This window comes from Formica exsecta, unplaced genomic scaffold, assembly GCF_003651465.1.
Source record: "Formica exsecta isolate Colony F162 unplaced genomic scaffold, ASM365146v1 scaffold425, whole genome shotgun sequence".
Taxonomy (NCBI): domain Eukaryota; kingdom Metazoa; phylum Arthropoda; class Insecta; order Hymenoptera; family Formicidae; genus Formica; species Formica exsecta.
In genome coordinates, this window is record NW_021851492.1 from 1,096,249 (window position 1) to 1,109,984 (window position 13,736).

The following is a 13,736-nucleotide window of genomic DNA, read 5'->3' on the forward strand; positions in this document are numbered from 1 at the left end:
CAGTGTGCACTAAGTGTTCACAATTAAATTCGATATAACAATAATTAATTAAAAACGAATAATGATTAATTATTAATAATGATAATTATCGAATAATACTAGGCGGAAATACGTGACATGTATTAATATCGTTAGAGATACGTTAGAGATTTATTACGAGAAAAAGTTTTTTGAGACTTTCGTCATGCAATGCTTACGCACCGTCGACGCAGGTGACATAAGCGTACGTTTCTCCCTACCTTTTCTTCTAATACATATCTGCGAATTTCTTTCTTTTTCTTGTATATGTGCTTTTTTTGAATCAACATCGCGTATATATATCAATAGCCTTATTATATATATTTATATACACCCGTTTTATCGGAAAAATATAAATATCATAGTTCAACGATCGATGCAACGATTGGGAGATTTTTTGGTTTCTTGTTTTCGGACGAATTGTAACGCGCACGAGGATTCGATGCAAGGCACGCTCGTGTCGCAACGAACCATGTTTTTAATAATGATCACTCCCAGTGTATGCATCATATTGTATCCGTAATGATTGTTATACCAGCGCAGCACGCGAATTATACTCGACGAGACGAGCGTCGAAGTTCGCGATAGCGCAGCGAGCAAAGGGAAGAATTTGATTGCTCGTGTGTGATAGAGAAAAGAAAAACCAAAAAATTGATTTCTCTTTTGCGAATAAAAATCGCAACTTTTTGACTTTTCGCTCTTTAACCCTTTGTACTTAAGTAGTTTCTTGTAAAAGTAAGCATGTTTAGAAGACAATGTTTTTCCTTTTAATTATTCTGAATTAAATTACGCTCTTATGTAATCCTTTTAGAAGACGATGTTTTCTCATTTTTCCGAATTAAATTACGCTCTTGCCTGCTTTAGAACAAGATTTTTTATGTAAAGATAAACGAACATCTATTTATGCGAAATTCAATTTTACATTATTTATATAAATAAGGTCAAAGATGATTGAAAAATATTGTGTACTTCTTTATATCTATGGAGAATTTAGAAAAATTGCCTTTTTCATTAGTCCAATGCTAATATTGAAATCAAGATCAGAGATTTTGGTATATACATAATGATTAATATCTATCATAAAACACTTCTAAAAAAAAAGTATTATTTACAAATTATGGTCATCTCTCTCCAATATGTTCGAAAAAATATTTTTATTAAAAATGTGATTATTGCATCTCGACGCGAAAGGAACGCAAAGGGTTAAAGCGCAAATCGATCTTACGAAAAAGTGCTCTTCAAGATCGTCGAATCGAGAGAGAAGGGTTCGCGCCCTCGCTAAAGAAGAGGGCCACCCAAGGACTATCGCCTACCGAAACGATGGGCGGACGAGACGCCCGGAAATAGAAAAATGACGAATGCGAAAAGAGAGAAAAACGAAAAGGAAAAATAGAATGGAATAAGGAAAAGAGGAAAGATGGAGGGAAGCTGCGTCAGTATATAACAAAGCTATTGCTGCTATCTCTCGATATTGTGTCCGTTGCTGTGGATGTTACTTACTTGTGTCTCTTTGTATACGTGTGCGCGATGTGTGCCCGTGTGTGGTCTCCGCTTGCTTTGATATCCGCAATTTCTACATTTGCCTGCTTCGATTGCCTCTGCCTGCTTTTCACGAGATTCCATAAATCGAAAAAGCAATCGGCGACTGTTCGAGTTTAATGCGTTGTAGCAATAAAATTGTTTGTTGTGAGCAACAATAATCTAGAAAAAGTATATGTGAGAGATAATAATTAATCTTTCAAATTTTGTGTTGTTTGATTGCCTTTGACAAAAATCAGAATTTAAAGCGATAAAAATGATAAAAGTTGTAATTATCATTTTTTTTCTCTCTCAGAAACGATTATAAAAATGTAGCATAAAAAAATAGGACGTGAAGAATAAAGTGAAATTTGCGGATAGATTATTTTATCGGCAATTATAATATTAGAATATAGAAATAAAGAAACGTGATTTTTAGATCTTTGGAAGATACAATAATATTATCTTTTTTCCATAATCAAATGATTATTACATTTAAAAAATGCCGATTTAAATTTAATTTTTCTCGCATTTCTTTACAACAAAATTTTTTAAAATTTGAGATTTTATTAAATAATTTTTTTATTAAATGCAAGATGTTACAAGTTTAATGTCCCTAATAAATTTAGTAAAATTTTATCGCGCGCTTAAGAGGGACATAGTGTTATTTTGTATAACAGAATATAAGGGAGAGAAACATAACTTCTCTGAATATATTCGATATTATCGTTGTCGCTAGTTTGCCTTTCGATCGACGGAATCTTATTGCCTGTTCGCTTTGGCTGCCTGGCTGTTTGTGTGTGTTCGCCTTTTCCCTCTCTGCAAGCCACTGTCCATTTTCCCTCTTCAGTGCATCGTATTGTCACTCTTTTTAGAAGCGATCTCATCAAAGCTCAATATTCAATATAATCAATACTCAGTGCACATCAGTTCACGCTCTCATACAAAACAAATGTATTTTTCATCGAGATACATATATACATATAAATATATACACACACATATACAGACTGTCCCACAAAAAATCTATTTTGCAAAGAAAATGGAGAGATCGATCTTTTCTTGAGAATTCTTTCGTGAGAATTTTATTCTACTTTGTAATAATTTGTAATGGTTATAGTACTAATTGTCATAATCCTGAAATTGATTCAAAAAAAGGTAAATAAATAATTTAATAAAAATCAATTATTGATTTTTAAAATATAGACTTAACAAGATTAGAGAATCATTAACTAGTGATAATATAGTGATTAACTTAGTGATTTATAATTATAGTTTTATTCATTTACGTATTTTATTCCGTATATGAAAACAAAATTGCATTGCTGATTAAGATATTTTCTTGAATCTTAATGTTATTTTATTTTTAATTATTTATTAATTGCTTTTTATAAAATCTTCGCTAAGGAAAGACCAATTCGATTTATGTGAAGAATAAAATGCCACAGTTATTATCTCTTTATTTTTTTTCTGGGACATCCTGCATACGATATTTATGCTTAAAGGAGATATTCGAAAGATATATTTAATTCTTTGTATTTCAATATGTGCTGTATCGCTTTGCTGTTATTTGCATTACTCTAATCAATCAGTAGAAATGATTTAATATCCAACATATTGTAGTTTTCTTATATTTATTAATATAACACATTTTAGTGCAAAGAATTAAATACTTTAAATAAAAACAAGAAATACTTTCTATATATTTTTTTATTTTTCTATTTATTCTCTTATCGTTCAAATCTTATTTAGATTTTATTGACCGCGATTACTCATATTTTACATGCTCGGCACTATCGATTATCACTCTTCACGTTTTTTCTCAAAATCTTATGCACTTCCACAATTATGTGTATATATTTTTTTATATCGATATGCACGCTTGTATTTCAAGCCGAATGAGGAAAAGAGTAAAATATGAACAAAAATATATCGCAATTTTTGCGACTAAAAAATCACCAATATATCGCTCATATAATCAATCATATACAGATTCTCTTTTATATTCTCGCCTTTATTTAGCGCGTTATTTAATTCTAAATGCAATTTATCCGAGTTCTACTTATTCGATATATTTTTTACTCGATCGCGTTTAATGTTGACGCGTTAATTAACGAGTTAAAAAATTTGAATTAGATATTTGCATTTAGCGTTAAATGTGACCGCAAATATGGGCTGTAATTAAGCGGGACTCTGTTAAAAATAAGAAAAAGGAAACCATTAACGTATAGTCGCTTATCCTTTTTCCCTTCTCGGTTCATCAGCCGTTTTATTCACTTCGCTCATTCATTCATTCGTGCATTCACTCATTTGCTATCCGTCACCCTCCCATCTCCCTTCCTATTTCAATTACGTGTGCGTGTGTGTTTTACTTTGCATTTATCCAGATTGCAACCCTTTGAGTCTCAAAATGCCTCCAACCGGAATTTTTCACCGGGTTCTTGGCCTTTTTTATATGCATTATTATTATTCTTATGTCATAATTAATCTCGATATAACCGATAATTAATATCGATAAACCGATTATGAGGAACAGGATTATATTTGACCGCAGAGCTGAAGGATCTAAAATTTATATATTTTATTAAAATTTTTATATTTTACTTTATACATAATTATGTTTATAAATATCCATATTATCCTGCTTTTTAGATTTTATTTTAGTTTTACTTCTATAATCTTCAGGTCTCTTTTTTTTCAATTCAGATATGTATAGTTACTATAATTTTTGTAAATTCTAAAGTGATAATTACTTGGCGATGAATTTTTCTTTGTCTTTTTTTTTTTGTTAATTTGATCGATTTTACGACACATTCGTGACTCAAAGGGGTCTCGCAGGATCATTGTGTGACTTGCTTTGCGCATTGAATCTTACTCAATGGAAGCGTACTCTATTCTGTATCCTGCGATATACCTCTACCTAACTACTTACACACTCTACTATATACCGCTCTTTTCGTTACTGGGTGTCCAAGAAATTCCCATTTACCGCCCAGAAAAATAACACTGCAGCCGTGGATCTGCTCGATCGCATTCGATCCTTCCTGGACTCTTCTCTGACGGAGAGGAGGCACGCAGGGACGATCGACGACGATCGAGAGATTAGAACTGTCCAGCCGAAACTCACAGAACATCGCAAAAAAAAAAAGAAACAAACAAAAAAGAATCTCAAAGACTGAAAAACGCGCGTTCTTTGTCAGAAGGAAGATATCCGTCCAATAAAAACAAAAATATATAAACGCACAACAACAACAACGGCGACAACAATTACAGCAACAGGAACAACATCTACAACAACAACATGAACAACAGCAACATCAACAACAACAATATCGTCATAGACCGATACAACATCAGGAACAACAACATCAACAACAAGCAACAACATGCCGACACGTTCGTACCGTCGCATCGCGTTTGACGGTACTTCCGTTCGGGACTATACTTTCTTTACAATCGCTCTTGCCCGCCCGTCTCTGCCCACCTGTCTCTGCGTCCCGGGCAGGTATCGATATATAACAGTACGCCGTAAGGCGAGCTCGAGGGCGCGCCGCGACGTCGTCCGTGATAGAATGAGAAAAAAGATTAAGTATAACGACAAAAGTGAAAAAAAAAGAAAAGAAAAAAAAACGAGAGAGGCCCCGAAAAAGAATACTTCTCACTCTGGTCCCACTCTGTACGCGCATCACTTACCTCAACATATCCGGCCACAATATCCACCTCTCGTCTTGCTTGCCCAGTACCCACCACCGACTTATCCATTACATATATACCTTTCTTTCTATATATATATATACCTAACTATATATACTATACTAATATATACTACTAATATTACTACTTTATACTTACTAAAAGAAGGATATGAAGAAAGAGTGAAGAAAGATATACGACTCTCTCTTTCTTTCTATTCGTCTATCTCTCTCTTTCTCTCTATCTCTCGCTCTCTAACACTGGTGGTGGTTGTCTGTGTTGTGCTGCCTCTGTCTGTCGTAGAGCAAGGAGGCTGGCATCCGCACTCTGGTCGCACTCGACGACCAGGGAGGTGAGTGAATCCGCTTGTTAGCAATTAAGTAATTACCGAAAACGAGAGGGTAGGAGGTGAAGGAACGAAGAAAATAACTCGTTCTCGTAATCACCGCATACACTTTTACGATTTAACACACCGTCTATATACTCACAAGCGTTACCCCCGCGAGTGTCTTTTTTTCCCCTCCACATACGCATATAATACGCACATATACGCAATACACACGACGGGGTCTCGGGATGAGAAAATTGCGGGAAAGAAAACAATGATTCCACACAAGTTTTATATCTCTTTTATGCACAAATTAGATGTGATAGATATAGTTTTAACTAAGTGTAGAATTAATTTTTGACATTCAAAGAAAAGAATTTATTTTTACTGTTATTCTAAAATTTCTTCTTCTTCTACTTTGTATATATATGCTATACATTTTATCTTTTTTTACGGAAAGTTATATTTATCTTATAAATTACATGAAAATATTTAATAGATACAAAGATTATTCTCGCATTTTTCCTTCTTCTACGTCATGCGGAACATCCCGTAGATTTCATCTTAAACGCAATTTATGTTTGCTATTTACGAGAGATCCAATAATTCTAGATACTAGATCTCTTAAATATGCCTACGTGATTATTCTCGTGTTAATAATTGGACACACACACGCATACATACTACGGTATAACGATTAAACACTGACTCTTTCGGTCATGATATAATTAGCGGAGAATGACCCTGAATTTAAAGAAAAATTCTAACAACATAATTTTTACGTAAATTTTATATTTGATATAAATCTCGATGACAGATTTCTCGATGAAACGACCGAAAGAGTTAACGCAGTGATTTCGAGAGTCGGCGCTCAAAACGCTCGCGGGTTGTAGCTGCTAACCAGAGACGGAAATTGTTCTATTAACACACTCAGTCCTATCAGGGCCCGAGATATTACGGATATATGCTCGCCACCCCCGCGAATCCGCACCGTGTTAATTACGATCGTATGACACGCGCCGGATATTCGTGTCCCAATGTTCGACAAACATTTGCGCGAATAATAATTTCGGACTTTTGCAAACGCGGAGCGTGATTCCGCGAAAGTTTTCCGTCTAAAGAACTGTCAGGCGAAAGAACTTTAGAAGTCAATTTTCCAACCCAATGGTTCCCGTTTCGTACACAAAAGCCAATTCCTCGGATATAGAAATATCGATTAATCTACGCTTAATTTAACGCGCATGAAATTACACGCTTTGACGCGGTTTAATGACATAATGCCATGCTTTTAATGTGACACAAGCTCGATCGGAGCTTTAACTCTACCCTAATCATCTTTACTTCCCTAAATGCTGAGGCGGCAGAAACAATTCGCGGAAATCGTCGCTCCCTCACGATAGAGATTCGACAATGTGAAAAGATCATATCGCGCCCGATTAACAAAGTTAATTAAGGGGACCGACAGCCAACTGCCACTGCACAATCGCAAGTTGTATACTGTGCCGGATCTACTACGATTACTACTGATTACAACACCATCGCCATCACTGACACCACTGAGATACTCTCTGCTGATATTACTAACGTTACTACCATGTACCATTACACTATGGCTGCGTCTTGGATCGTTGGTGAAAAGTTTTTCGCCCATTTAATTTTGTTAAAATTCTATCAATTTCGATTTCTATTTTTCGTCAAGAGATTAAATTTTTTCGATAATACTTTACAAAGTAATTAAGAGATTGTATAAAATGCACGTGTTTTTTTTTTCGCGTATAATCTCTTCGCTGTTTTCATCATTCGCGAGGAAACTGAAAGATGCATTTTTTATTTCAATTTCATATAAGTTTCTCGGCGCATATAAAATTTGCGCGGAACTTTACGATCCAATATGCGACTCGTGCAATCACGGCGTGAACCAGTTCAGGCTCATTTTTACGTTTCACCATTGACATGGACAAACCTGCTGTAATAACGTGACAGAGAGAATATTCTCATAGCATATACATACCACGCTCACGGTATTCATAATGTGAAAATGAGCCTCTATCAATAAATCAGTCATCGCTGCTGTTGCTATCGCTGTCGCTATTTGCCAGCGTTGACGTGAAGCGGCTCGTACACAATCCAACGAGCGAGTTTCTATTGTATAAACAAACATGAGCTCCATTGCATAAACATTGCACTAAATCTCCTTGCCGAATTTTTATCAATATTTTTAACTTTACTCATATAACGATATTATATTTTGTGATATATCCTCTTTATCCGTATTTTTATCAGTGTATATATATCTATATTATTATTAATATAAATTTTTTTATCGATCTATAGATAGATTCCTCGCGTATTGAAACTGTTTCCCTCTCATCGAATATCTTTTATATATAAAAATAACAGTATCTTTATTATTTTTTTTTCTTTGTATATGTATGTGTGCGTGTGTGTGTGTGTGTCGCGCAAGCTGTTGGATGCTGTATGAACCGCTTAACGAGATCGAACTGCTCTCGTGTACAATTAACAGCTATTGTTCAGATGGTGTAATCAATCGTGATCGTTTTATTTTTATTTTCTCCCCATCCCGCCGTTTTTCTCTCTGTGTAGCCTATTTACACTCACACTTACTCGCCTCTTCCTTTCGCGCCCTTTTTCTCTCTCTCTTTCTTCGTGTAGATCTTTTTTTGTCCTAAATCCAAACGACACGCTGGATGCGATCGCGCGCAGCAAAGTGCAATAATGGCATGTGACGTGTGGGAATGCCCTTATCGTGTCTTCGAGTTTTTCCTCCACGGCCTTTTCTTACACTCTTTGCCGATGTGGCGAAATTTAGAAGCGCGTGCTAAGTGCCCTCTCATCTGTCAAACGCTATTATCGCATCTGCTTTCGTATACCGGATGTGTACCGGGTTAATTGGGACATATCGCGATAGTTTCCGAAAATATATTCAAATATATTATTATATATTTAGAAATATTTTGGACGTAATTATTTATTTCGAACATATTATTTATTTTATCACCGTCTAAATTATATTATTGTAAATAGAAAAGAAATATATATATGGTTTATATACATATGGTATAATATTTAAAATATAATTCATATATATATATTATAAAATTTAGATGGTGTTAAAATGAAAAAAAATTACGTTCTAAATCATCTAAGTATAATATATATCGCTTGTTTGTGAATTCAGCCTTTTATAAAAAAAACCTACGTTTTTTATAAAATTCGGTTTTTTATAAAAAAAGCTGATTTTATAAAAGAAAAAAAAACCTTGCAGAACATATATAAATTGATAAGCTATAAAATGTACGTGGATCATTTATTTTAATATATTAAAGCTGGTTATGAAATAATATTATTATGGACATCTCTCATCGTTATCATAATTATCGACTAGCAATGACCATGGTCATCAGTTGAGCATTTAATCTATCATAAAGTGATTCAGTCGCCATAAAGCGATTACGAGTAATATTGATTTCAGCATCACTTTCGTCATCTATCTCGTTAATCATCGAAAGTGTCGCGACTTCGGGCCCGTGTCGCAATTAGCCCGATCGATCCCAACTTCACAAGATACACGCTGTAATTCTGTGGATTTACTGTAATTCTGTGTATATTTGATCTCTTTACTATACACAAATACTATCTAGTAGCCAGCCGCGAAGCTTACAGAGCTGTGTCGCGCTTTCAGTCTACGTATTATTTTTATATATAACTACATACATATATATATTTTTCTATATATGTATATATATATCAACATGTATTTGTCTATCTAATGTAGATATATCTCAAAAGAGTGTATACTCTATAACTCATTAACGCTTGTGACAGTAGATATCTGTCTTGTCTGCCGTAACTTGTTTCATTTCTCTCCTCTTTTACCTCTGATCTCTTATATACATCTCTGTCATCTCCTCTCTTTCTATTTATCTACTTCCGTCTCTCCTTGGTTTTGCAATCTGTGCATCCAACGTGCAACTATTCTCTGTCGGCCGTCGTCTTACCAAAGTAGATATTGTCCCCGCTTTGATTTCGAGTCGCTGGCCGAAATGTATGCGTATGCGGTATATATATTATCAGGAAAGGCTATATAGATAATAATAATAATATATACAAATATGAAAATCGAACAATATGTCGAGAATCGAAAAACGAGAGCTCGGTGCGAAGTGAACGAGAAACGCGAGAGTGAAACATAGCAAAGAAACTCCGCTCGGCGCGATCGCGCCAATAGCGCTAATCGCCGATTAGCATGGCAAGAATAATTAATAGCGTGGTTACCGCTGCGCTACGTGATCATCGCCATCATGATCGTCAATAGCGTTTAATCGCGCCATCGTTCTCGTCAATTCGCGTTTATTCGCCTGAAAACAAAAGCGTTCGACGCTCAAGAGACGTACCGACGACGATCGCCGCATTTTTCAATCATTAGTTATCAATCGTATTACCAAGATACTAGGAGAAAATTGATTAGAAAATCGTTAGAAAATTTATTAGAAAGAAGTCGAAAATTCTTCAGTAAAATCTAAATTAACATATTGCATCTCTTTCTTGCTTTTAAACATTTTATGCTCTTTAAAAAAAAAATTATTTTATCTTAAAAATTAAATATAAGAGGAATAATTTGAGAGATTTAGTCTAATGATCTTCACGTCTATTTGTTATTCGTGGAGAAATCTTTTTCCGAAACGTCGAAGGTAGCGTCTCTTGTTCGCTTTATCTCTACCAAGCCGCCCATTTACGCTCCATTAAATCGTCTTATCGTCAATCGTCATTACTCTTAATATCGTCGACGTCGTGTCCCGTCATCTCTCTATTATTATCTTTCTATTCTCTTTTTCGCCTATGATTTTTAACGTAAGCAATAAATGCAGAAATCGGTTGCAATTGTAGCTAATTGTAATCGTGATTATAATAGAAAAATTTTTAATTAAAAAATTCTTAGTTGATCGATTAGGTCAATTTAATTTAATGTAATTAATTGTAATTTAATTGTACTTTAATTTGACTCAAATAATCCTTGAAATTACTATTCTAAAATTGAGCGAGATTCGGAAACTCGAATTATTTGAATAATTCTCATTAGATCCTTTATTTCTCAGGAAAATAAGTTTTTGTGTTATATAAAAATGAATAATATAATTGATCGCGAATGTGACGCTAAACGCTATGATTGCAGCTGATTTATGTAAAGGGTGAGCGAGCGATTATGGTTGACATTGTTGCGATTAGGATCATATACCTTAATTACATAATCGCGAGCTGCCTCTAGATCTTCGTCTCGTTTATTAGCATTTTTATTACTTTTTTTTTACTATTTTTAATATTATTATTATATTATTATTCTTTTTACATTATTATTATTGTTTTATTAATTATTACATTATTACTTGTTTGAGTTTGATAATTATGTTATAATTTGTTTATTATGTGCGGCACGTTTTGTCCAAGAGCGCGATTTTTTGGATATTCTTTTTTATAGTGACAAGGCAACTATCGATACAATTATGATAAACATAGACGCGAGAGTTAATATTTTTGCGATAATTTATCCCAGGTTTTTCTATATATGTATATATATATATATCAACATGTATTTGTCTATCTAATGTAGATATATCTCAAAAGAGTGTATACTCTATAACTCATTAACGCTTGTGACAGTAGATATCTGTCTTGTCTGCCGTAACTTGTTTCATTTCTCTCCTCTTTTACCTCTGATCTCTTATATACATCTCTGTCATCTCCTCTCTTTCTATTTATCTACTTCCGTCTCTCCTTGGTTTTGCAATCTGTGCATCCAACGTGCAACTATTCTCTGTCGGCCGTCGTCTTACCAAAGTAGATATTGTCCCCGCTTTGATTTCGAGTCGCTGGCCGAAATGTATGCGTATGCGGTATATATATTATCAGGAAAGGCTATATAGATAATAATAATAATATATACAAATATGAAAATCGAACAATATGTCGAGAATCGAAAAACGAGAGCTCGGTGCGAAGTGAACGAGAAACGCGAGAGTGAAACATAGCAAAGAAACTCCGCTCGGCGCGATCGCGCCAATAGCGCTAATCGCCGATTAGCATGGCAAGAATAATTAATAGCGTGGTTACCGCTGCGCTACGTGATCATCGCCATCATGATCGTCAATAGCGTTTAATCGCGCCATCGTTCTCGTCAATTCGCGTTTATTCGCCTGAAAACAAAAGCGTTCGACGCTCAAGAGACGTACCGACGACGATCGCCGCATTTTTCAATCATTAGTTATCAATCGTATTACCAAGATACTAGGAGAAAATTGATTAGAAAATCGTTAGAAAATTTATTAGAAAGAAGTCGAAAATTCTTCAGTAAAATCTAAATTAACATATTGCATCTCTTTCTTGCTTTTAAACATTTTATGCTCTTTAAAAAAAAAATTATTTTATCTTAAAAATTAAATATAAGAGGAATAATTTGAGAGATTTAGTCTAATGATCTTCACGTCTATTTGTTATTCGTGGAGAAATCTTTTTCCGAAACGTCGAAGGTAGCGTCTCTTGTTCGCTTTATCTCTACCAAGCCGCCCATTTACGCTCCATTAAATCGTCTTATCGTCAATCGTCATTACTCTTAATATCGTCGACGTCGTGTCCCGTCATCTCTCTATTATTATCTTTCTATTCTCTTTTTCGCCTATGATTTTTAACGTAAGCAATAAATGCAGAAATCGGTTGCAATTGTAGCTAATTGTAATCGTGATTATAATAGAAAAATTTTTAATTAAAAAATTCTTAGTTGATCGATTAGGTCAATTTAATTTAATGTAATTAATTGTAATTTAATTGTACTTTAATTTGACTCAAATAATCCTTGAAATTACTATTCTAAAATTGAGCGAGATTCGGAAACTCGAATTATTTGAATAATTCTCATTAGATCCTTTATTTCTCAGGAAAATAAGTTTTTGTGTTATATAAAAATGAATAATATAATTGATCGCGAATGTGACGCTAAACGCTATGATTGCAGCTGATTTATGTAAAGGGTGAGCGAGCGATTATGGTTGACATTGTTGCGATTAGGATCATATACCTTAATTACATAATCGCGAGCTGCCTCTAGATCTTCGTCTCGTTTATTAGCATTTTTATTACTTTTTTTTACTATTTTTAATATTATTATTATATTATTCTTTTTACATTATTATTATTGTTTTATTAATTATTACATTATTACTTGTTTGAGTTTGATAATTATGTTATAATTTGTTTATTATGTGCGGCACGTTTTGTCCAAGAGCGCGATTTTTTGGATATTCTTTTTTATAGTGACAAGGCAACTATCGATACAATTATGATAAACATAGACGCGAGAGTTAATATTTTTGCGATAATTTATCCCAGGTGGTCCTCAAGGACAATTCTTTCGTCGCTTTCGGACCAACGAAACGTGCCCGCGCGATTTTGTTGCTTTTTTGTCTGTGACTTTGTTCCGCAGTTTATTCTCGCACCCATCTACTGAGAAAAACGATTCTTTCGTTTCCGTTAATGTGTGGCACCTTGATGACCCTGTCGTAGACCGAGGATATCGGAGCAAACACTCTGACGATGTTAGACCACCAAGGCGGTAAGCAGTTTCTCAGTAAAACAACAATAAGTCACTGTCTCTTTCTCTCTCTCTATCTCTATCTCTCTCTTGCGAAGAACGAGCGAGCGATGCGACAAGTTTGACAAATATAGTACGTTATTATAACAAGGAAAGAAAAACAGATAAGAGGAGAAAAGCTTACAAAAAAGGTAAACGCGCGAAGTACGTAAGACGCGAAGCGAAAAACGAAGTAACACGTGCGCGCCCTTTTTTAGCCATGTCAATTTGCGTTTCCCTTCATGAAAGGGCGCGCTCCCGATGCGTGATTACTAAAGTGCCGACAAAGTCATATAGAACGAAAAATCGACTACGAACGATCGACCGAAATCATTTTTTGCAAGATTGCTTTTAAATTCTTGTAATATAAAGGATATTAGCGGTATTTGATTGTCAGTATATGGAGAAATAATTTCATATATTATGATAGCATTTAATATTTATTAGATATAAATCTTTTGAAACTTTTTTTCTATTTAATAATTTAATTATTTTTGCTGCAAAATGAAAAGTATATAATTTATTTATTTTTTTTTT

At 34.2% G+C, this 13,736-nt stretch overlaps 1 protein-coding gene across 8 annotated transcripts in view; it reads left to right on the forward strand.

Moving 5' to 3' along the window:
• LOC115240403 (synaptosomal-associated protein 25) overlaps positions 1-13,736 on the forward strand; it is a 44,561-nt gene that overhangs the window by 12,396 nt on the left and 18,429 nt on the right. For 5 of the 8 annotated variants that reach the window (XM_029815531.1, XM_029815530.1, XM_029815533.1 and 2 more), the window contains exon 4: positions 5,533-5,581. The exons of 2 other annotated variants lie outside the window; for them this stretch is intronic. In XM_029815531.1, coding sequence (XP_029671391.1) covers positions 5,533-5,581 — 49 coding nt within the window. Of the gene's footprint in view, positions 1-5,532; positions 5,582-13,132; positions 13,182-13,736 lie in introns of all 8 variants that reach the window. One more of the 8 variants, XM_029815534.1, reaches the window with a different exon arrangement.